This window comes from Hypanus sabinus, chromosome 17, assembly GCF_030144855.1.
Source record: "Hypanus sabinus isolate sHypSab1 chromosome 17, sHypSab1.hap1, whole genome shotgun sequence".
Classification (NCBI taxonomy): Eukaryota; Metazoa; Chordata; class Chondrichthyes; order Myliobatiformes; family Dasyatidae; genus Hypanus; species Hypanus sabinus.
Window position 1 is genome coordinate 85,473,869 of NC_082722.1, and position 23,423 is coordinate 85,497,291.

The window sequence follows — 23,423 nt, forward strand, 5'->3', positions numbered from 1 at the left end:
GAGAATAGGTTGAGTGAACTCCACCTTTTCTCCTTGGAGCGACAGAGAATGAGAGGTGACCTGATAGAGGTGTACAAGATGATGCAAGGTATTGATCAAGTGGATAGTCAGAGGCTTTTTCCCAGGGCTGAAATGGTTGCCAGAAGACGGCACAGGTTTAAGGTGCTGAGGAGTAGGTACAGAGGAAATGTCTGGGTTAAGTTTTTTTTTCTTTCGGAGAGTGGTGAGTGTGTGGAATGGGCTGCCGGCAACGGTAGTGGAGGTGGATACGAAAGGGTCATTTAAGAGACTTTTGGATAGGCACATGGAGCTTAGTAAAATAGGGGGCTATAGGTAAGCCTAGAAATTTCTAAGCTAGGGACATGTTTGGCACAACTTTGTGGACCAAAGGGCTTGTATTGTGCTGTAGGTTTTCTATGTTTCTGTGTTTGAGTTTCAGAGCCTGTACTTGCTAGGGTTTAGGAGAATGATGGGGAATCTCATTAAACCCTATCAAATACTGAAAAGCCCAGATAGAGTGGATGTGGAGAAGATATTTCTTGTGGGGGAGTCTGGAACCAGAGGGCACACCCTCAAATTAGAGAGATCGATCCCCCTAATGAGGAGGGACAACTTTAGCCAGAGGATGGTGAACCTGGAATTCATTGTCATAGATAGTTGTGGAGGCCAAGTCATTGAGTATATTTAAAATGGAGGTTGACAGGTTCTTGACATCAACAGTTATGGGAAGAAGGCAGAAGAATGGGTTTGAGAGGGATAACAAATCAACCATGATGGAATAGCATACAGGCTCAATGGCTGAGTGGCCTAAATCTGCTCCTAAGTCTTAGAGTTTATTATTGTCAAATATACTGAAAAACTTAGTTTTGCATACCATGCATACAAATCATTTCATTACACAGTGCATTGAGCTAGTAGAAGGTAAAACAATAACAATACAGAGAAAGTACAGTAATGGGTTACATTGTGAGGTCAGGAGTCCATCTTTTAGGGCTAGTATTACAACAGCAGGATAAAAGCTGTTGAGCCTGTTGATGTGAGCTTTCAGGCTTTTGTATCATCTGCCAAATGTGAGGGATAGGTGGAGTCTTTGATTCTGCTGGCTGTTTTACCAAGGAAGGGATAAGTATGGACAGTCCATGAAGGGATTCCTTGATGTGCTCAGTTGTGTTCAGCTCTGCAGTCTCTTGCAGCCACGGGTAGGACAGCTGCCCGTATCAAGCCGTGATGCATCTGGAAAGGATGGGGTCTAATAAAAATTATAAACATTGGTGAGCCTTAAGGAATCTCAAATTTATTCTCCCCCACCCCCACCCCCATCCACAATGAAGCAGAGGTACTGATTAGCTCTCTTGGACTTGGGCAATGTGGTTGGACTGAAGAGGCTACTGGTGATGTTCCAGAAACTTTCAATCCTTTCAACCTCAACACTCTTGATGTAACAGGAGCATGTACAGTGACCCCAGCCTGAAGTCAATGGGTTACCGACAATGGGGGAAATATTGTTGTCATGATATATTTATTGACAACAGCTCTACCTTCAATAGTTTCAGCCCAGCGCATCTGTGATTATGAACTTTCCTCCATTAAGGACATCTATAGCAGCAGGTGTAGAAATAAGGCTGACACCAATCACCCCAACCATAAACTGTTTCCATTGCTTCCGTCTGGCAAATGCTACCGCAGCATTAAACCCAGGACCAACAGATTATGGGACAGCTTCTTTCTACAAGCCATTAGACTTTTAAATTCATATGTCTATTTTGCAATGGAGTCATAACATAAAGATTTTTACTCCCTCACATTGTAGGATGGATGTAAGATTTAAATAAATTCTAAATTCTTATTCTACTGTAATTCCAAACAAACTCATTTCCATACTCTGCAATCTGTGACACACAGTACATCCCTTTACAACTGGATGCTTGACTTTCCTGATCAGCATTTTTAGTAAGGATAATAAACAACACCTCCGCCTTCAAGTGGAATGTAATTCAGAGAAGTACGAGATGTTGTATTTTGGGAAAGTCAAATCAAGGTATGACTTCCACAGACAACAGTAGGGCCTGCGGCAATGTTGCACACAGAAGGATATCAGAGTACAAAGATGAGGTTCCCTCAATGTGAAGCTACAGGTGGACAGGGTGATGAAGAATGCTTGTACACTGGATTTTATCAGTCATAGCATTGAGTATGGGAGTTGGGATATAATTTTGTAGGTGTACAGAGTGCTGGTGAAGCCACATTTGGGACATTATATTAGGTTTTGGTTACCTTGATTAGGAAAGATGTTATTAAACTAAAACCTGCAGAGACAGGATATATTAATTATTACGTGCTGTGTTGTATGATCATGGTCTTCCATCTGTCTTTAATGTGTCTATCGAGCGAGGGTCATTGCCTGTGGGAAAGACCCCCTTCACAATGTTCAGGACAGGATGTATGCACCCTGTTTTATTCCCATGGCTAAACCATCAAGAAGTAGGGAGCACAGGTTTAAAGTGTGAGGTGAGAGATTTCAAAGAAACCTTGGGGCCATACATTTTACACAAAGGGGACTATGTATATAGAATGAGCTGCCTGGGATAGGTTAACATTTTTTAGAATTTTTTTAATGTTACTAAAATTGTGTAATATGTTATAAATAATATAAATTATATATAATAAATTAAATAATATAGCATTATTTAAACAATATTTCAAACACAGTTGGATAGGTACTTGGAGAAGAAAGGTCAAGGATTTGGGTGTATAGGACTTGCTTTGATGGGCATTTGGCTAGAGTGGTCCAGTTGAGCCAAAGGGCCTGTTTCCGAGCTGTATATTTAAGGTGCTGAATAATGTGAGCTGCATTTATGGGCACGGTTGAGGGCTGAATCAGTGTTAACATGAAAACTCTCTGCATTATTAACGTAATCCTTTTCCCCTGCCCTTTTATTTAGGTTGGTTCACTCAGGCTGTGCACGAGGGTCACCATCTATTCGTTCAGAGCTGGTGTTTGCTACACGGACTGGCTCACGACAAGGTGTTGAAATGCATGTCTTCCGTGTGGAGACTCACCGGGACCTGTCAATGTGGACACGTATGCTGGTTCAAGGTTGTCATGGTGCTTCTGAGTTGATTAAGGAGGTAACTCTAGGTACGTGTTCCATGTGCTGATCAGCTGAGACTTTGGACGGCCTCTGTGTGGCATGGTTTCAGGAATTGATTATGTGGATGTTTCCATGGGTATTTTCTGATGAAAGCATCCAACTCTGGAGTTTGTTGAGTTGTTTAGTCAATCTATGAGCTCATTCAGAGAAGCAACACAGCATGTCTCAAAATCAGAATTGAAGCGATAGCACATCACCACTATTAGATCGATAAACAGGTAGGAGACGGTTCCCTTGGGTAAAGGGGCTGAGGGCTAATGACAGAAATGAGCAAGATGAAGGAGGATCACGAGAATTATTCTGGGAATGAAAGAGTTAACTTATGAGGAGCAGTTGATCACTCTAGTTTTGTACTCGCTGCAGTTTGGAAGATTAAGAGGGGAGATCTCTGAATATTGAAAAGTCTCGATAGAGTGGATGATTCCGGTAGGGGGGCAGTCTAGGAGCAGAGGGCACAGTCTCAGAATAGAGGGAAGTTTATGTAGAACAGAGATGAGGAGGAATTTTTTTTTTAGCCGGAGCATGGTTAACCTGTGGAATTCGTTGCCATAGACATCTGTAGAGATCAAGTCATTTAAAGTGGAATTTGATAGGTTTTTGATTAGTCAGGGCATCAAAGGTTGCAGGGAAGGGGAATGGGGTTGGGGGGGGATAATAAATCAGCCATGATGGAAGGGTGGAGCAGACTCAATGGGATGAATGGCCTAATCCTGCTCCTATATCTCATGGTCTAATGAAATTTGTTTTATTTATTTATCTATCTATCTATCCCGTCCCCCAAAACTGCAGAGTATTGCATTGGCCATTGCTCTGCCTAGCAATATAATCCAATAGCCTATAATTATCTGCCTTCCATTTCTAATTTTTATCAGAAAAACAACATTTTCAACAGTGCATTACAGCTGACTGTAGTTCTCTGCATCCTAATTCCTCAATCTTTCTATTCGGGCTTGGTAAAACATTTCCTATCGAATCTCTTCATTATGATGTTGCTGCAAGCTTGTGTCAACTAGTTGTTAACTTATTGACCTGTAACTTGGTCAGATGATAAAGTAGCCCTGTAATAAAAGGTCAACTATAACATTACTGACTGATGGTGAAGGTGTGAGACGCTGAATGAGTTTCCTAGCTTTGGTTTTCCATTTTTAACGTCCCTGGGGTGGATAATGCTGACATTTACTGACACTGTGACAAGATGCAGTGAATCTTGTTGAACTCTAATGACAGAATTATTTTGATTTTTAACCAGGATGCACTTGGAACGGGCAGGATGTCAGACTGGTTGTTAACTACGAGAGTGGTTTTGTGATGTATCGGGGAAGTCCAACCATGGATCCATCCAACATCCTATTTCATTATCCGTTTGAAAGGTTGAAGTCATCAGCCGATGATGGAATCAGAATGCTATTCCTGGACTTCGGGGGGCCAGAAGGAGAGCTGGTGTGTACAGGCTTGGTAAAATCTGATATTGAACAGTATTTTCTGGAAAGGATGATTCTGGAGGCTGTAATTAACCACATTTCCCTTACCTTTGTAACTTGAATGTGGTAGCATTTTCTGTGGGGGACCTGGAGGTGGACTTTGCCTGCCTGTTCCTTAGCAGGCTTCTGCTAGAGCTGACATGGAGCTGGGTGGAGTCGGGAGAGTATAATTGGTGGGTGATGTGGAACTTGGGTGCTGAAGCAGTTAAGTTAGCAGACTGGGAATCCAGATGGCTGAAGCAGGGCAACAGTTACCTGTCAAGGTCAGCACTGGAAGACAAAAGTGAGGCCTCTGCTGAGGACAATGTTGTGAGGTGGTAGGAGAAGAGGGTCGTGGTTATTGTTGGGACTGGCAGAGGACACCAGGAGGAGGATTGTGGGGTCTGACTGAAGCATAACTTCACTCCATCTATATTGAGTTCTCCTGCAACGAATGACAGACAAAAGGGGATGTAGATTGGACAGGAAGCCTTTTCCAAGACTAGTGATTTCAGGAGTTGGTTGTCTGCTTTCTGTGTGTCTAATTATCTTCCTCCTCTCCCCAGGCACTGGACTTGCACTCATGCCCAAAACCTGCCGTCTTTGTCATTCACTCATTTCTTTCGGCTAAGGTGACACGGATGGGGCTGTTGGTTTGAGGATTGTCTGGTAAAACCTCAGCACAAAAACACCGAAGACTATTAGGAATGGAAAGTGCAGGAGAGTCAAGCCAGCTGATGATCTCACCTGAGTCGTATCACACAACTCTCCATGTTACTGAATGTTGCCAGATGTGCCTTTCTGTCTGAATAACTGACTCCTATAATTGCACATTAAGATATTAATCTTAAGACAGTTGCTTTGCTTTGGAGTACACAGTTTTGTAGTTTGTAAAGGATGTCTGCTTTAAACTAGCTGGTCTGGTGTTATCCTGTGATTAGTGCAACACCTTCCAGTCCAGGGGCAGCCCTCCTGCCTTGGTAGACAAAACCTGCTTTGTTACAAAGGCTGGACCTGTGTTCTAATGCAATGGAATGAATTGTTATCTTTTATTGTCCAGGGACAGAATGTTGTATAAACTACAAAGCTCAGATTTGTAGATTTGTTTCAGGAAGCCATAAGTACCCTGAAGCAGCACATTTCTTCAGACCATCAGTATTCCTGTGGTATTCCTAGAATAGGTTCTCAGCGGTGCGGAATTGCCTGGAATCAGTGACACTGAGCCGAATGAAGCAATGGTGCTGCCGTTGTGGCTCAGTACACTCACTGTCTATTCATGCTAATGTCGGTGTAAAACCAGAAACCAGAGGTGTGTGCAGGATGGAAGTGGTGCTGGTCCCCACCCCAACACAGCCCTAGAAAATAGGGTAGAATGAGTATTCTCTTGAACAGGTCACAGTTAGAGGTGGGAGTGCAGGCTGCTCATCTCTGTGGCTAGCAGTGAAAGACAGGCTGACTGGTGTGAGTCTCAGCTCTGCTCTCAGTGATCAACAGTATCTCATCTCCCATTTTTCATTCTGACAGCAGCCTTCAGCACCTCCCAGCGTGTGGTCACCATGCAGCAGGGAGGATGTGGTTAAGGTGAGTGCAGAAGAGCTTCACAACAAAGTTGTAAAAGTCAAAGCTGCTGGGAGTTGGGAACCCTGTCAAGGGAAAAAGGTCAGGTATAGGCAGCTGGGATCATGAATCTCTAGTAGTATATAGTGGGTGTCAGAGGAAACGCAAAAGGAAATTAGAATGGCAAAGAGGGTCCTTTGGCAGAAAAAATAAGGAGGATCCTGAAATACTTTTGAAGTGTATTAAGGGAAAAAAGTGCCTTGGGAGACAAAACCTGTGGCTCTTAAATACCAAGACAGAAATCTGTGTGTGGAGCAGTTGAAGATGGGCAGAGGTCCCAATGATTATTTTGTCTTTGTTTTTACCATGGAGAGAGGTGTTAGTGAAGATGTTTTGGGAGCAGTCCAGGTTACTGTAGAAGAGCTGTCGCTTGTGTTAGAACATATGAAGATAGATAAAACGCTATTCGAAGCTAGAAAAGAAATAGTGGAACACTTGCTGAAATATTTGCAACATTGCCATACTCTGGTAATATACTAGAATATTGGAGGGTAGAAAATGTTTTCCTTTATTCAAGAATAGCAGGATAAAAGACCAGTTAGCCTTGCATCCACAGTAGGTAAAATGCTGTACAGCACTCTGAGCAATAATATATATTTACTTTTGGAAATGCAAGGGTTGATTTGTGGTATCTAGTGTGGCTTAGTGCATAGGAGATCCGTCTTATGAATTTGATTGAGTTTTTCAATAAAGTAGTGAGGAAAGTTGATGAGGGGAGGACAGCAGACACCATCGCTCTCAGGTTCTAAGGATCGCACAAGCCTAGGTAATGATAGAGCTCTAGAAGATTATAAGGCTAGCAGGAAGGAGCTTCAGAATGAAATGAGGTGAGCCAGAAGGGGCCATGAGAAGGCCTTGGCCAGCAGGATTATGAAAAACCCCAAGGCATTCTACAAGTATGTGAAGAGCAAGAAGATAAGACGTGAAAGAATAGAACCAATTAAGTATGACAGTGGGAAAGTGTGTATGGAACTGGAGGAGATAGCAGAGGTACTTAATACTTTGCTTCAGTATTCACTATGGAAAAGGGACTTGGCAATTGTAGGAATGACTTACAGTGGATTGAAAAGCTTGAGCATTTAGACATTAAGAAAGAGGGTCTGCTGGAGCTTTTGGAAAATATCAAGTTGGATAAGTCTCCGGGATCAGATGAGGGGTACCCCATGCTACTGTGGGAGGTGAGGGAAGAGATTGCTGAGCCTCTGGCAATGATCTTTGCATCATCAATGGGGACGGGAGAGGTTCCGGAGGATTGGATGGTTGCAGATGTTGTTCGCTTATTCATGAAAGGGAGTAGAGAGAGCCAAGGAAATTATAGACCAGTGAGTCTTACTTCAGTGGTTGGTAAGTTGATGGAGAAGTTCCTGAGAGGCAGGATTTATGAACCTTTGGAGAGGCATAAAATGATCAGGAATAGTTAGCATGGCTTTGTCACAGGCAGGTCGAGCCTGATTGAATTTTTTGAAGATGTGACTAAACACATTGATGAAGGTAGAGCAGTAGATGTAATGTATATGGATTTCAGCAGGGCATTTGACAAGGTACCCCATGCAAGGCTTATTGAGAAAGTAAGGAGGCATGGGATCCAAGGGGACATTGCTTTGTGGATCTAGAATTGGCTTGCTCACAGAAGGCAAAGAGTGGTTGTAGAAGAGTCATATTCTGCATGGAGTTCGGTGACCAGTGGTATGCCTCAAGGACTTGTTCTGGGACCCCTTCTCTTCATGATTTTTATAAATGACCTGGATGAGGAAGTGGAGGGATGGGTTAGTAAATTTGCTGATGACACAAAGTTTTGGGGTGTTGTGGATAGTGTGGAGGGTTGTCAGAAGTTACAACGGGACATTAATAGGATGCAAAACCGGGCTGAGAAGTGTCTGATGGAGTTCAACCCAGATAAGTGTGAGGTGGTTCATTTTGGTAAGTCAAATATGATGGCAGAATATAGCATTAATGGTAAGACTCTTGGCAGTGTGGAGGATCAGAGGGATCTTGGGGTCTGAGTCCATAGGACACTCAAAGCTGCTGCGCAGGTTTACTCAGTAGTTAGGGCATATAATGCAATGGCCTTCATCAACCATGGGATTGAGTTCAAGAGCCGAGAGTTAATGTTACAGCTATATAGGACCGTAGTCAGGCTCTGCTTGGAGTACTGTGCTCAATTCTGGTCACCTCACTACAGGAAGGATGTGGAAACCATAGGAAGGGTGCAGAGGAGATTTACAAGGATGTTACCTGGATTGGGGAGCATGCCTTATGAGAGAGAATAAGTTGAGTGAACTCGGCCTTTTCTCCTTGGAGCGATGGAGGATGAGAGGTGTCCTGATAGAGGTGCATAAGATGATGAGAGGCATTGATCATGTGGATAGTCAGAGGCTTTTTCCCAGAGCTGAAATGGCTAAAACGAGAGGGCACAGTTTTAAGGTGCTTGGACTTGGGTACAGAGGAGATGTCAGGGGTAAGTTTTTTATGCAGAGTGATGAGTGTGTGGAGTGGCTGCCGGCAATGGTGGTGGAGGCGGATATGATTGAGCCTATAAGAGACTGTTGGATAGGTATATGGAGCTTAGAAAAATAGAGGGTGATGGGTAACCCTAGGTAATTTCCAAGTAAGTATATGTTTGGCACAGTGTTGTGGACCAAGGGCCTGTATGTGCTGTAGGCTTTCTATGTTTCTAAGCATCCCCACCATGACAAGGTGGCAGTACTCCAGAGAGGCTACATCCTGGTTGTCATGGTCACGTGCAGCCTGAAGGGCCTTCCTCCATGCTGTGAGGAGAGACTGGAGAGGCTGGGACCATCTCCCTGGAGCAAAGGAGGCTGAAGGGTGACCTTAGAGAAGTTTATAAAATCATGAGGACAGAGGCAAGTTGGATGGTCTGTCTTTTTTTACCAGGGTAAAGGCTGAGGAACAGGTTTTTCCACACAGAGGGTGGTGGCTATACGGTGTGAACTGCCAGGGTAAGTAATAGAAGAGGCAGGTATAATAACAACCTTCTAAAAGGCATTTGGGTTACTTCATGGATAGGAAAGGTTTAATCAGTTAGGGATTTGTGCCAAATGCAGATAAATGTGATGAGTTCGAGCAGGTACCTTGGTAAGCATGGATCATTTGGGGTGAGGGGCCCATTTCCCTCTGTATGATTTAGTGAATCTGTGGATATGGAATCTGAAAGTTTCCTGTTTGTTGTAACCCACCATAGCTCGTGATATGACCGAGCATCATGCTGCTGAAAGATGGGGTCCATGAAGAGCTGGTTGTGTTGGTGGTTTTTTTGGAAACGGCCTCCTCAGCCTCACATCTGTTCTTGGAAATGTCAGGCTTTCTGCATTAAAAATGAGCATTGAAGTTGCCATCTCAAAGAAATAGCAGGATTGTTTCAGGATTCTCAGTTTATGATGACCCCCTCCTTTAGGGAAAACATGTGGTCTTACACAGATTGATGAGGGATCGGATAATGTTGATCAAAAAGAATCATTTCATCACTGAAACCCACAGAATCACTGTGGCTCAGTGGGTAGAGCCACTTTCCATCAGCTCCAGAGACGCAGGCATATTTCCAGCCTCTGGTGCCAATTGTGACCCTGGGGGCTTCCACCAGGTGCTCCAGTTTCCCAAATTTAATTGCCAGCTTTAAGTTTCAGTTTGAGGAGGTGCATCAGGATTTGGGAGGTTGATGGGCTGAAGGGCCTTTTACTATGCCTCATTACTCTGACTGTAACATAGCCTCTTGCCTCTGGGGTAGATATACCAACCTTGCATAACCCTTGGGTAATAAATAGGGTCTACCTGTTCCTTGGGTATCTCAGCCTCTCTTGCCTGCGCCTTGGATGAAAGCTGGCACAAGGTAGCCTGTGAGTATATTGTACCATTCAACCTGGTCTTGGCTACAACCACTTTCTTTCCTTGACCAAAAGGGCCTGAATATAATGTGACTTCATCTCAGTGAGAGGAGATTTTGAAACTCGTCACTCTCAAAAAAAATTATTTCTCTTCCCTTAACTTCAATTTGCCACTGCTTATTGTGAAACAACATCCTCTCAACATTTACTTTGTCAATTGTTTTCAATCTTACCTCCCATTGTCTCATTATTTCTGCCATGAAGATATTGATGGATTAAGAAACAATGTAGTGAACCTTCTCCAAGCTATCTGCAGGCAAGGAGAGCAAAATTGTGCAATACTCCTCAAGTGGTTTCTCCATGTATAATCCCTGTGTTTGTGTCCATCCCCCTGCAGTAAAGGCCAGCACTGCTGCAGCCGTAGTCTGTTGTCTCTCTAATCTCTTATCTTTAGTAATGTAACATTTCTCAACATTCTTTGTCCCCCTCACTTAAATCAGTTCACACTACTTCCCCTGTTCTCCTTACTTACCCCATCTCTTCACATAGTCTGTAAATTTGGTTCCTTCATTCACATACACCTTCGTTAGTAATTGATGCCTTTAGTTACGCTTAACAATCTGAAGATGATTTGATGACCTTGACTGTTCAATCTAATATATTAGCCCCAGGACTACAACTCTTTTCATGCACTGCAATGTTACGTGGTAGCTTACTGAATAATTTTGAAATCCAAAGACCCTGTCTCCCAGAATAACCATCCCAGCTTCACTAGTTGCTTGGGCTACCGTCCCATGCATATCAAGGGACACAAGAAGCAAGCAATGAGAGGACCCATTGCTCTGACTATAATTGGATTGTTTAGTGAAGATAACTATCTGCAGATTCTGCCCTTAACCTGTTGAATGGTGACTGACAGCAATGCTTACCCGATTGTTATATTTGTAACAACCTCTTTACTGTAGACAAACACTCCAAATCAGTGAGTTGAAGAGTGCCTTAGAGGAAGCTGTCCTATCCCAGAAGGCAGGAAAACAGTTGAACTTCACATTTGATTGAAGAGTAATACAGCTCCTGAGAATCAGGAGCAATCTGCAATTGCCAAGGAAATTCTATTTTTCGAACTGTCTTGCTCTTGTATTGTGATACCAAAGTTACATGGGTGGGAAGATTGTCAGAGGTTTCCTCAGGTATCACCCACCCATGATTAAACAAAAGACTGTTTCAGCACTGGATTCCCAGTGGTACCACTTTGTACATCACATGTATAGAAATAAATTATCCAGTTTACTTTTTTGCTGATGTTCTAGTTTTTAAAACACTTTTTGCTAGTTGGTGTAGTGATGTGTAACAAGATGACATGCAGATGGAGGAGGGGTGGAATGTATTCTGTTCAATATGATACAGAAACGATGGGGAAGGGACTAAACAACACACACTAAAGGGTGAAGGAACTCAGTAGGCCAGGCAGCACCTATTGAAAAGAGTACAGTCTAAATGTCAACTGTTCATTCATTTCTATAGATGCTGCCTGTCCTGCTGAGTTCCTCCAGCATTTTGTGAGCGTTGCTTGGACTTTCAGCGTTTGCAGAATTTCTCTTGTTAGGGAAGGGACCGTTAGAATACTGAGCAGTGTTGAACAAACTTAGCAGTTTGATAGTTGATAAGATGTTAGTTGTTTTATTATTGCCACATGTACATTGCATTCCCTTCATACACATCATTTCATCATATGGGTTGTACAAACTAAAACAACAACAGAATGCAGTATCAAGTGTTACAGTTACAGCATGGTGCAGGCAGACAATAAAGTGTAAGGCTGGAATGAGGTAGATTGTGAACTCATCCATTGTATTGCATTAGGGAACCGTTCAATAGCTTAAAACAGCAGGATAGAAGCCGTTCTTGAGCCTAGTGGTACCTGCTTTCAGACTTTAGTATCTTCTACCTGATGGGAAGGGTGAACAGAGCATGTCTTTGGGTGTGGGGGGGCGGTGTAGTGGGAAATCTGTGATTATGCTGCTGTTTTGCTGAGGCAGTTAGAATTATAGACAGTCTATGGAGGAGAGGCTGGTTTCCATGATGTGCTGAGCTAAGTTCACAACCCCCTACAGTTTCTCATGTTCACGCGCAGAGCAGTTGCCATACCCAGCTTTGATGTGTCTGGATAGGTGATTTTGCAACAATAAAGTTTGATGAGGGTTGGTGGGGACATGCCAAAGTGTAGTGCATTGGTGAGCTTTCTTGGTCATGGCTGGACCCAGACAGGTGATGCTCACTCATAGGAACTTGAGGCTCTCAACCCTCTTGAGCTCATACAAGAGCGTGTGCACCACCCCCTTCCCTTCCTGAGGTTGATGACCAGAACTGACTCTTGGAAAGAAATCGAGGGCTGCCCAATGGGAATTCCAGTTAATGGTGTGTTATTCCACTGCATTTGGGCTAGGATGTATCAGTGGTGAATGCAACCTCATGGCTGCAGAGAACTGGGTTCAATCCTGATCTCATATCCATGTGTGGAGTCTGGTGATCTGGTTTCCTTCCACATCCCAAAGGTCTGATGGTAGCTGAAATAGCCCAGCAAATAACCTGGAATATAGACCAAGTGACAAAAGAATCAAAGGAGACTCAGTGGGCAAGTGAGAAAGGACTTTTAGGGGCATCTCTGGACTGGAACTGATGGGATTGAGGCCAAATGGCCCCCTTAACTGTAATATGTGAAGATCTGAGCAGGTATAGGGGCTATTGAAAGCCCCCCACCCCAGTACTATAGGATGGATTCTTCACCTCATAATTAACCTTGTAATGAGCTTGCAGATCAGAATCAAGTTTATTGTCACCAAAATGTGTTGTGAAAATTGTTAACTTAGCAGCAGTTCAATGCAATACATAAAATATAAGAAAAAAATAAATAAGTAAATCAATTATAAGTATACATTGAATAAATTTAAATCATGCAAAAAAGAAATAATATTAAAAAAGTGAGGTAGTGTTCTCAGGATCAATGCTTATTTAGGAATCACATGGCAGAAGGGAAGGAACTGTTCCTGAATCGTTGAGTGTATGCCTTCAGGCTTCTGTACCTCCTACCTGATGTTAACAGTGAGAAAAGGGCATGCCCTAGGTGCTGGAGGTCCTTAATAATGGATGCTGCCTTTCTGCAACACAGCTCCTTGAAGATGTCCTTGGTACTTTGTGGGCTAGTACCCAAGATGGGGCCGACTAAGTTTACAACCCTCTGCAGCTTCTTTTGGTCCTGTGCAGTAGACCATCCCCCCCCCCCCCCCCCACCCCAATACCAGACAGTGATACATCCTGTCAGAATGCTCTCCATGGTACATCTATAGAAGTTTTTGAGTGTATTTGTTGACAAATCTCTTCATACTCCTAATGAAGTATAGTCACTGTCTTGCCTTTTTTATAACTACGTCAATGTGTTGTGACCGGGTTAGATCCTCCAAGATCTTGACACTGAGGAACGTGAAACTGCTCACTCTCCACTTCTAATCTCTCTGTGAGGATTGGTATGTGTTCCTTTGTCTTACCCTTCCTGAAGTCCACACAGCTCTTTTGTCTTACTGACACCAAATGCCAGGTTGTTGCTGCAACACCATTCCACTAGTTGGCATATGTCATTCCTGTACGCCCTCTCGTCACCACCTGAGATTCTACCAACAATCATCAGCAAATTTATAGATGTTATTTGAGCTATGCCTAGCCATACAGTCTTGAGTATAGAGAGAGAGAGAGAGAGTAGAACAGTAGACTAAGTACACACCCCTGAGGTGCACCAGTGTTGATCGTCAGCAAGGAGGAGATATTATCACCAATCTACACAGATTGTGTCTGCTGGTTAGGAAGTCGAACATCCAATTGCAGAGGGAGGTACAGAGGCCCAGGTGGAATAACTTCTCAATCAGGATTGTGGGAATGATGGTATTAAATGCTGAGCTATGGTCAAAGAACAGCATCCTGACATAGGTGTTTGTGTTATCCAGGTGGACTAAAGCCGTGTGGAGAGCCATGGAGTCTGCGTCAGCCATTGACCTATTGTGGCAATAGGCAAACTGCAATTGGTCCAGGTCCTAGCTGAGGCAAGAGTTCAGTCTAGTCATAACCAACCTCATCACAGCATTTCGTCACTGTAGATGTGTGTGCTACTGGGTGATAGTTATTAAGGCAACCTACATTATTATTCTCGGGTTTAATTGTTGACTTTTTGAAGCAAGTGGGAACTTCTGCTCATCGCAGTAAGAGGTTGAAAATGTTCTTGAATACTCCTGCCAGTTGGTTGGCACAGGTTTTCAGAGCCTTACCAGGTACTCCCATCAAGACCTTCCGCCTTGCCAGGGTTCATTCTCTTTAAAGACAGCCTAACATTGGCCTCTGAGACAGATCACAGGGTCATCAGGTGCAGCAGGGATCTTCACAGCTGCAGTTATATTCTCCCTTTCAAGGTAGACATAGAAGGCGTTGAGTTCATCTGGTAGTGAAGCATCGCTGTCATTCATGCTATTGGGTTTCGCTTTGTAGGAAGTAATGTCTTGCAGACCCTGCCAGAGTTGCCATGCATCCAATGTTGCCTCCAACGTCGTTCAAAATTATCTCTTTGCCCTTGAAATAGCCCTCCACAAATCATACCTGGTTTTCTGGTACAGGCCTGGGTTGACGGACTTGAATGCCATAGCTATAGCCTTCAGCAGACGAAAAGCATCCTGGTTCATCCACAGCCTTTGGTTTGGGAATGTACAGTAAGTGTAGACACACACTCATCCACACCAGTTTTAATGGTTGGTAACAACTGCAACATACTCATCAGGTTCGAAGATGAATCCCTGCATACAATCCAATCCACCGATTCAAAGCAGTCCTGTAGGTGTGCCTGCGCTTCTCTTGTCCATACCTTCTTATTCCTCTACTGGTGCTGATGTCTTCAGTCTCTGCCTGTACTCAAGGAGTAGAAGTACAGCCAGGTGATCAGACTTCCCGAAGTGAGGGTGTGGAATTGTGGAATTGCATGGTAGGCATCCTTGATGGTGGTGTAACAGTGGTCCAGTGTGTTGCTTCCTCTGGTATTACAAATGATCTGTTGGTGGTAATTGCTTAGTGATTTTTTTTTACAGACAGGCCTGGTTAAAATCCCCCAAAATGATGGCAAAGGCGTTAGGGTGCACTGTTTCGTGCACACTATCATCTACCTGCATTTTCTGTATACCTTACACATTATTCTGTTCTGTTATTGTTTTCCCTTGTTCTACCTCAATGCACTGTGGTAAAATTATTAAACATAGAAAACCTACAGCACAATACAGGCTCCTCAACCCACAACGCTGTGCTGAACATGAACTTACTTTAGAAATTACCTAGGGTTACCCATAGCCCTCTATTTGTCTCTTAAAAGACCCTATTGTATCCGCCTCCACCACAGTTGCCTGCAGCCCATTCCATGCACTCACCACTCTCTGAGTAAAAAAAATACTTACCCCTGACATCCCCTCTGTAACTACTTCCAAGTACCTTAAAACTGTGCCTTCTAGTGTAAACCATTTCAGCCCTGGGTAAAAGCCTCTGATTATCCACATGATCAATGCCTCTCATCCTCCATTGCTCCAAGGAGAAAAAGCCCAAGTTTACTCAACCTGTTCTCGTAAGTCATGCTCCCCAATCCAGGCAATATCCTTGTAAATCTCCTCTAGACCTGTTAAGTACCCCATAATGGGTTAAAAGAACCAGCAGAAATGTAACACACCTGGAGTCTGGTTTTGCTATTAACAAAACACTATTTATTAGTATGTACATTTGTAATATAGTGATATAAAACCAGATAAATCAAACAGGTTAGCAAAGTTTATGTATATATAAGTGTGTAAGTATAACCTCCCAAACTACTTTGAGCTCAGGTAGTAAATGATACAGTCTTACAATGGTATGTGAGAAAGTTCAGTTCAGTTCATGATGTTGAGTTGAGTAGAATTGAGGAGAGAGAGATTTGTAATCCAAAGGCGTATGTTGTGAGAAGGCAATTATGTCGATATTCCACAGATTCCACGACAGCAATACCAACTCTGACGTTGTTCCACTCCACATGCGAAGTATCACCAACAGTGATCTTCAAAAAATATCCTTTCAACACAAGTGGTACCACACCCGAATTCAGCTACAGGATATCTCAAAGTGGTGGCCATAGGATACTCAAACAAAATCCCCGTATGGATTATCACCAACAGTACTGTAGCCAATCATAAGAAGGGGACCATTTTCAAAGGAACCACCACCCAGTTCCACGACATACAAAATAACTCCGCAACAGTGATTTGCCACAGGGGTGCCTTTCTTCAGTGAAATACCACACCCAGACAAAGAGTAAACACACATGTGGTACTCACAAAGGTTTTCCCTTCACCAGAAAACCCACTCCTGTGGATTAACTAAGTGACAATCACACTTCTGTAGCCGAATGGAGACGAACTCACCCTTACAGGCTACTTAGAAAATCCAAACAGTGATCTCTTTGTCATGAGTTTTCTTCTGTTCCAAAGTTTCCTCTCCTCTCTTCGCTTCCTGCAAACTTGTTCTAGTTGCAGAAAACTTGAGAGTCATTTATCAATACTTTGGATTGATCTTAACTCACCCCTTTTGGGCTACTGAAAATTTAAACCAGTAACCAACTCACTGGTGTCTTTCATTGACCAAATCCATCTTGACTCTAACTGTGTGTCTGTGAGAGGATCATCTGACCTTGCTTATTCAAAACAAGCCGCCACTTGTATAAACAATCGCTGCTCATCATAGCAACCCAGTACTTCTGCAGTCAGCAGAAATCCAACAGTGCAAAAGTCAGTCTCAATTATCTCGGCATTTTAAAGTGACAGTCCACAGAAAATATGAACCCGAAAAGTACATAACAGACCCTTTCTGTAGTTTCCACATCCTTCCTGTAGTGAGATGACCAGAACTGAGCACAGTACTCCAAGTGGGGTCTGACCAGGTCCTATACAGCTGTAACATTACCTCTTGGTTCTTGAACTCAATCCCACAGTTGATGAAGGCCAACGCACCCTGCGTAGCAGCTTTGAGTGTCCTATAGACACAGACCCCAAGATCCCTCTGATCTTCCACACTGCCAAGAGTCTTACCATAATTACTATATTCTGCCATCATATTTGACCTACCAAAATGAACCACTTCAGATTACTGGTTTGAACTCCACTTCTCAGCCCAGTTTTGCATCTTATTGATGTCTCACTGTAAACTCTGACGGCCCTCCACACTATCCACAACGCCAATCTGTGTCATCAACAAATTTACTAACATAGAACTTAGAACAATACAGCACAGTACAGGCCCTTCGACCCACAATGTTGAGCCGACCCTCAAACCCTGCCTCCCATATAACCCTCCACCTTAAATTCCTCCATATACCTGTCTAGAAGTCTCTTAAATTTCACTAGTGTATCTGCCTGCACCACTGACTCGGGCAGTGCATTTCACGCACCAACCACTCTCTGAGTGAAAAACCTTCCTCTAATATCCCCCTTGAACTTCCCTCCCCTTAACTTAAAGCCATGTCCTCTTGAATTGAGCAGTGGTGCCCTGAGAAAGAGGTGCTGGCTGTCCACTCTGTCTATTCCTCTTAATATCTTGTATACCTCTATCATGTCTCCTCTCATCATCTTCCTCTCCAGAGAGTAAAGCCCTAGCTCCCTAAATCTCTCATCATAATGCATACTCTCTAAACCAGGCAGCATCCTGTAAATCTCCTCTGTACCCTTTCCAATGCTTCCATATCCTTCCTATAGTGAGGTGACCAGAACTGGACGCAGTACTCCAAGTGTGGCCCAACCAGAGTTTTATAAAGCTGCATCATTACCCCGCGACTCTTAAACTATCCCTCAACTTATGAAAGCTAACATTCCATAAGCTTTCTTAACTACCCTACCTACATGTGAGGCAACTTTCAGGGATCTGTGGATATGTACCCCCAGATCCCTCTGCTCCTCCACACTACCAAGTATCCTGCCATTTACTTTGTACTCTGCCTTGGAATTTGCCCTTCCATAGTGTAGCACCTCACACTTCTCCGGGTTGAACTCCATCTGCCATTTCTCAGCCCATTCCTGCATCCTGTCAATGTCCCTCTGCAATTTTCGACAATCCTCTACACTACCTACACCACCACCATCCTTTGTGTCATCTGCAAACTTGCCAACCCACCCTTCTACCCCCACATCCAGGTCGTTAATAAAAATCACGAAAAGTAGAGGTCCCAGAACAGATCCTTGTGGGACACCACTAGTCACAACCCTCCAATCCAAATGTACTCCGTCCACCACGACCCTCTGCTTTCTGCAGGTAGGCCAATTCTGAATCCACCTGGCCAAACTTTCCTGAATCCCATGCCTTCTGACTTCCTGAATAAGTCTACCGTGTGGTACCTTGTCAAATGCCTTACTAAAATCCACGTGGATCACATCCACTGCACTATCCTTATCCATTTGCCTGGACACCTCCTCAACTCTATCAGGCTTGTTAGACACGATCTGCCCTTCGCAAAGCCATGCTGACTGTCCCTGATCCCTGATCAGACCATGATTCTATCTCTAATAATCTTTTCCAACAGCTGTCCCACCATAGACATCAGGCTCACTGGTCTATAATTACCCAGACTATCCCTACTACCTTTTTTGAACAAGGGGACAACATTCGCCTCCCTCCAATCCTCTGGTACCATTCCCGTGGACAATGAGGACATAAAGATCCTAGCCAGAGGCTCAGCAATCTCTTCTGTCGCCTCGTGGAGCAGCCTGGGGAATACTCCGTCAGGCCCAGGGAACTTATCCGTCCTAATGTACAAACCCCATTTCCAGAAAAGTTGGGATATTTTCCAAAATGCAATAAAAACAAAAATCTGTAATGTGTTAATTCACGTGAACCTTTATTTAACTGACAAAAGTACAAAGAAAAGATTTTCAATAGTTTTACTGACCAACTTAATTGTATTTTGTAAATATACACAAATTTAGAATTTGATGGCTGTGACGCACTCATCAAAAGTTGGGACAGAGGCATGTTTACCATTGTGTTACAACACCTTTCCTTTTAATAACACTTTTTAATCATTTTGGAACTGATACTAATTGTAGATTTGAAATTGGAAATTTTGATCATTCTTGCTTGAGATAAGACTTCAGCTGCTCAACAGTCCGTGGTCTCCGTTGTCTGATTCTCCTCTTCATGATGCGCCATACATTTTCAATAGGAGATAGATCTGGACTGGCAGCAGGCCATCTACAAAGCCATGCTGTTGTAGCCCATGCAGAATGTGGTCTGGCATTGTCCTGCTGAAATAAGCATGGATGTCCCGGGAAGAGACATCGCCTTGATGGCAACATATGTCTCTCTAAAATCCTAATATACACCTCAGAGTCAATGGTACCTTCACATACATGCAACTCACCCATGCCATGGGCACTGATGCACCCCCATACCATCACAGATGCTGGCTTTTGCACCTTTCGCTGATGACAATCAGTAAGGTCGTTTTCATCTTTGGCATGGAGAACTCGAAGCCCAATTTTTCCGAAAACTAGCTGAAATGTGGACTCATCTGACCACAGCACACAGTTCCACAGTCTTTCGGTCCATCTGAGATGAGCTCGGGCCCAGAGAACTCGCCAGCGTTTCTGCATAGAGTTGATGTATGGCTTCCTCCTTTTGTAATACAGTTTCAAGTTGCATTTCTGGATGCAGCGACGGACTGTGTTAAGTGACAATGGTTTTCCGAAGTACTCCTGAGCCCAGGTGGCTATAATTGTCATAGTAGCATGACGGTTTCTTAGGCAGTGCCGCCTGAGGGCTCGAAGATCACATGCATTCAACAGTGGTTTCCAACCTTGCCCTTTACGCACTGAGATGTCTCTGAATCTTTTCACAATATTATGTACTGTAGATGTTGAAAGACCTAAATTCTCTGCAATCTTGCATTGGGAAATGTTCCTTTTGAACTGACTAACAATTCTCTCACGAATTTTGGCACAAAGGGGTGAGCCATGACCCATCCTTGCTTGCAAAGACTGAGCCTTTGATGGACACTACTTTTATACCCAGTCACGATACCTCACCTGCTATCAATTAGCCTGCTTAATGTGGAGTCTTCCAAACCGGTGTTACTTGAATATTCTGTGCACTTTTCAATCTTATTTTAACTCTGTCCCAACTTTTGTTGAGTGTGTTGCAGCCATCAAATTCTAAATTTGTGTATATTTACAAAATACAATTAAGTTGGTCAGTAAAACTATGGAAAATCTTTTCTTTGTACTTTTGTCAGTTAAATAAAGGTTCACGTGAATTAACATATCACAGATTTTTGTTTTTATTGCATTTTGGAAAATATCCCAACTTTTCTGGAAATGGGGTTTGTATTTTAACAACTCCAACACCTCTTCTCCCTTAATATCAACATGCTCCAGAACATCAACCTCACTCATATTGTCCTCACTGTCATCAAGTTCCCTCTCATTGGTGAATACTGAAGAGAAGTATTCATTGAGGACCTCGCTCACTTCCAGGCACATCTTCCCACCTTTATCTCTAATTGGTCCTTTCTTCACGTAATTGAAGAATGCCTTGGGGGTTTTCCTTTACCTTACTCGCCAAGGCCTTCTCATACCCCCTTCTTGCTCTTCTCAACCCCTTCTTAAGCTCCTTTCTTGCTACCCTATAGACTCATCTGATCCTTGCTTCTTAAACCTCACGTATGCTGCTTTCTTCCATCTGACTAGATTCTCCTCCTCACTTGTCACCCATGGTTCCTTCATCTTACCATTCTTTATCTTCCTCACTGGGACAAATTTATCCCTAACATCCTGCAAGAGATCCCTAAACATTTCCCTGCAGAAACATTATCCCAATTCACACCTGCAAGTTCTAACCTTATAGCCTGATAATTTGCCCTTCCCCAATTAAAAATTTTCCTGTCCTTTCTGATTCTGTTCTTTTCCATGATAATGTTAAAGGCCAGGGAGCGGTGGTCACTGTCCCCCAGATGCTCACCCACTGGGACGTCTATGACCTGACCCATCCCTCCACTTCCTTATCAGGTTATTTTAAAAATTCACAAAGAGAAGGGGTCTCTGAACAGATCCCTGAGGCACACCACTGGTCACCGGCCTCCATGCAGAATATATCCTGTCTGCAATCACTCTTTTCCTGCAGTGGGCAAGCCAGTTCTGGATCCACAAAGCAATGTCCCCTTGGATCCTGTGCCTCCTTACTTTCTCAATAAGCCTTGCATAGGGTACCTTTATCAAATGCCTTGCTGAAATCCATATACTCTACATCTTCTGCTCTACCTTCATCAATGTGTTTAGTCACAGTCTCAAAAAATTCAGTCAGGCTCGTAAGGCACGACCTGACTTTGACAAAGCCATGCTAACTATTCCTAATCATTTTATGCCTCTCCATATGTTCACAAAACCTGCTTCTCAGGATCTTCTCCATCAACTTATCAACCACTGAAGTAAGAAGTAATTGATCTGTATGAATAGTACACAGGAAAAGATTCTGTTAACTGTACCTCAGTGACAATACTATACCAATTCCAACATATTTAGAGATGTTATAAAAATTCACAGGTGAGTTGAAGGTGATGAATAAAGTTGCTGATGGCCAGAAGATATTAATAGTGTAATTGAAAGGATACAGGAATGAGCCTGGAGAAGTGTGAAGCTGTGCATTTAGTGAGTATAAGAATACAAAGGTTTTGACTGGTGTGAAGGAACAAATCTCAGAGTATATGCCCATGGGCTGTTGGATTGGGTAGTTTGGATACCTGCCATACATCAGTACAGCATAGGAACATGTCCTTCAGCCCATCATGTACTACTGACCCTGACAGCAATTGACCTGCACATCTGCCTCCCCTTCATTCTCTGAATATTCAAGCATTTGCCTAAATACTTCCTAAATGTTGCAGTTGTAACTGCCGCTACCACTTTTGCCAACTGTGTGTTCCAAGCACTGCTACTCTGGAGAAGCAAAAAAACCCACCTAAACCAGAGCTTCTGCAGATGCTGGAAATCCAGAGCACACACAAAATGTTGCAGGAACTCAACAGATCAGGCAGCATCTATGGAAATGAATAAACAGTTGACGTTTTGGGCTGAGACCCTGCTTCAGGACTGGAAAGGAAGGGTAATCATATAAAGCCCCTTTAAAATTTGCCCCTCACCTTAGAAATATCCTCATATGTGATATTTCTATCGTGGGGGGAAAGACTCCACACAACTTAACTCCCCTCACATCCTACATTTGTCCCAATCAACTTCTGTGCCAATTTCCAACTGTTTTGCTGTTGAATCTTTGGACACCCTTTCTCATTATCCATAATTTCACAATTTTTCGCAAGCTTACTAATTAGCCTCCCTATGTTTATAGAACAGTAGAACATAGAAACATTTATCTGGGTTAAACTCCATCTGCCATTTCTCAGCCCATATCTGCAACTGATCCACATCATGCTGTATTCCTTACCAGTCTTCTGTACTATCTACATTTCCTCCAATATTGATATCATCTGCAAATTTACTATACCATCCATCTATATTTTCATCCAGGTCATTTATATACATTACAAACAGCAGAGGTCCCAGCACAGAGCCTGTGGAACTCCACTAATTACAGATGCACAGCTCATTTAGTCCTTTCAACCATGACCCTTGTCTTATGTGCAAGCCAGTTCTGAATCCAAACGGCAATTCACGGCGGATCCCACGCATCTCAGTCTTCTGGATTAGCCTACCATGAGGGACCTTGTCAAGCGCATCACTAAAATCCATGTAGACAACATCTTCTGCCCTACCCTCATCAATCTCTCTCGTCACCTTGTCGTAGTTCCATGCTTATGCTGCTGGCAATCAGCAGGAGCTATGATCTGCGCAAAGCTATCAATGCTGCGAAACAGCAATACAGGGACAGATTGAGTCAAGATTCACAACGAATAGTACAGGTGACTTGTGGCAAGGGTTGCATACCATCGTAGACTTCAAGGCCAAACGTGGTGTCACCAACACCATGGCCTGTCTCCCAGATAAGCTCAATCACTTTTACGCTTGTTTTGATGTCGCTAACTCTGAGCCTCCAAGAAAGCCACCGCTACAACCTGCAACATGTCATCTCTGAGGCTGAGGTATGCAGATGTCTCCAATGTGTGGACAGTTGCAAGGCTGTGGGATCAGACGGCATCCCAAGGCGGGTCTCAGGGTGTGCGCAGCACAACTGGCAGGTGTATTTACTGATGTATTTAATCTCTTCCTCTCCCAATGTAGAGTCCCTCCTGCTTCAAAACATCCACC

At 43.4% G+C, this 23,423-nt stretch overlaps 1 protein-coding gene across 1 annotated transcript in view; it reads left to right on the forward strand.

Annotated features, from left to right (window-relative positions):
* The window catches only part of sntb2 (syntrophin, beta 2), a 65,088-nt gene extending 52,100 nt beyond the window's left edge, over nt 1-12,988 (forward strand). The window contains exons 5-7 of the mRNA XM_059992446.1: nt 2,943-3,139; nt 4,402-4,592; nt 5,179-12,988. Coding sequence (XP_059848429.1) covers nt 2,943-3,139; nt 4,402-4,592; nt 5,179-5,271 — 481 coding nt within the window. The 3' untranslated portion in view covers nt 5,272-12,988. The remainder of the gene's footprint in view (nt 1-2,942; nt 3,140-4,401; nt 4,593-5,178) is intronic.
* The last annotated feature ends 10,435 nt before the right edge of the window (nt 12,989-23,423 follow it).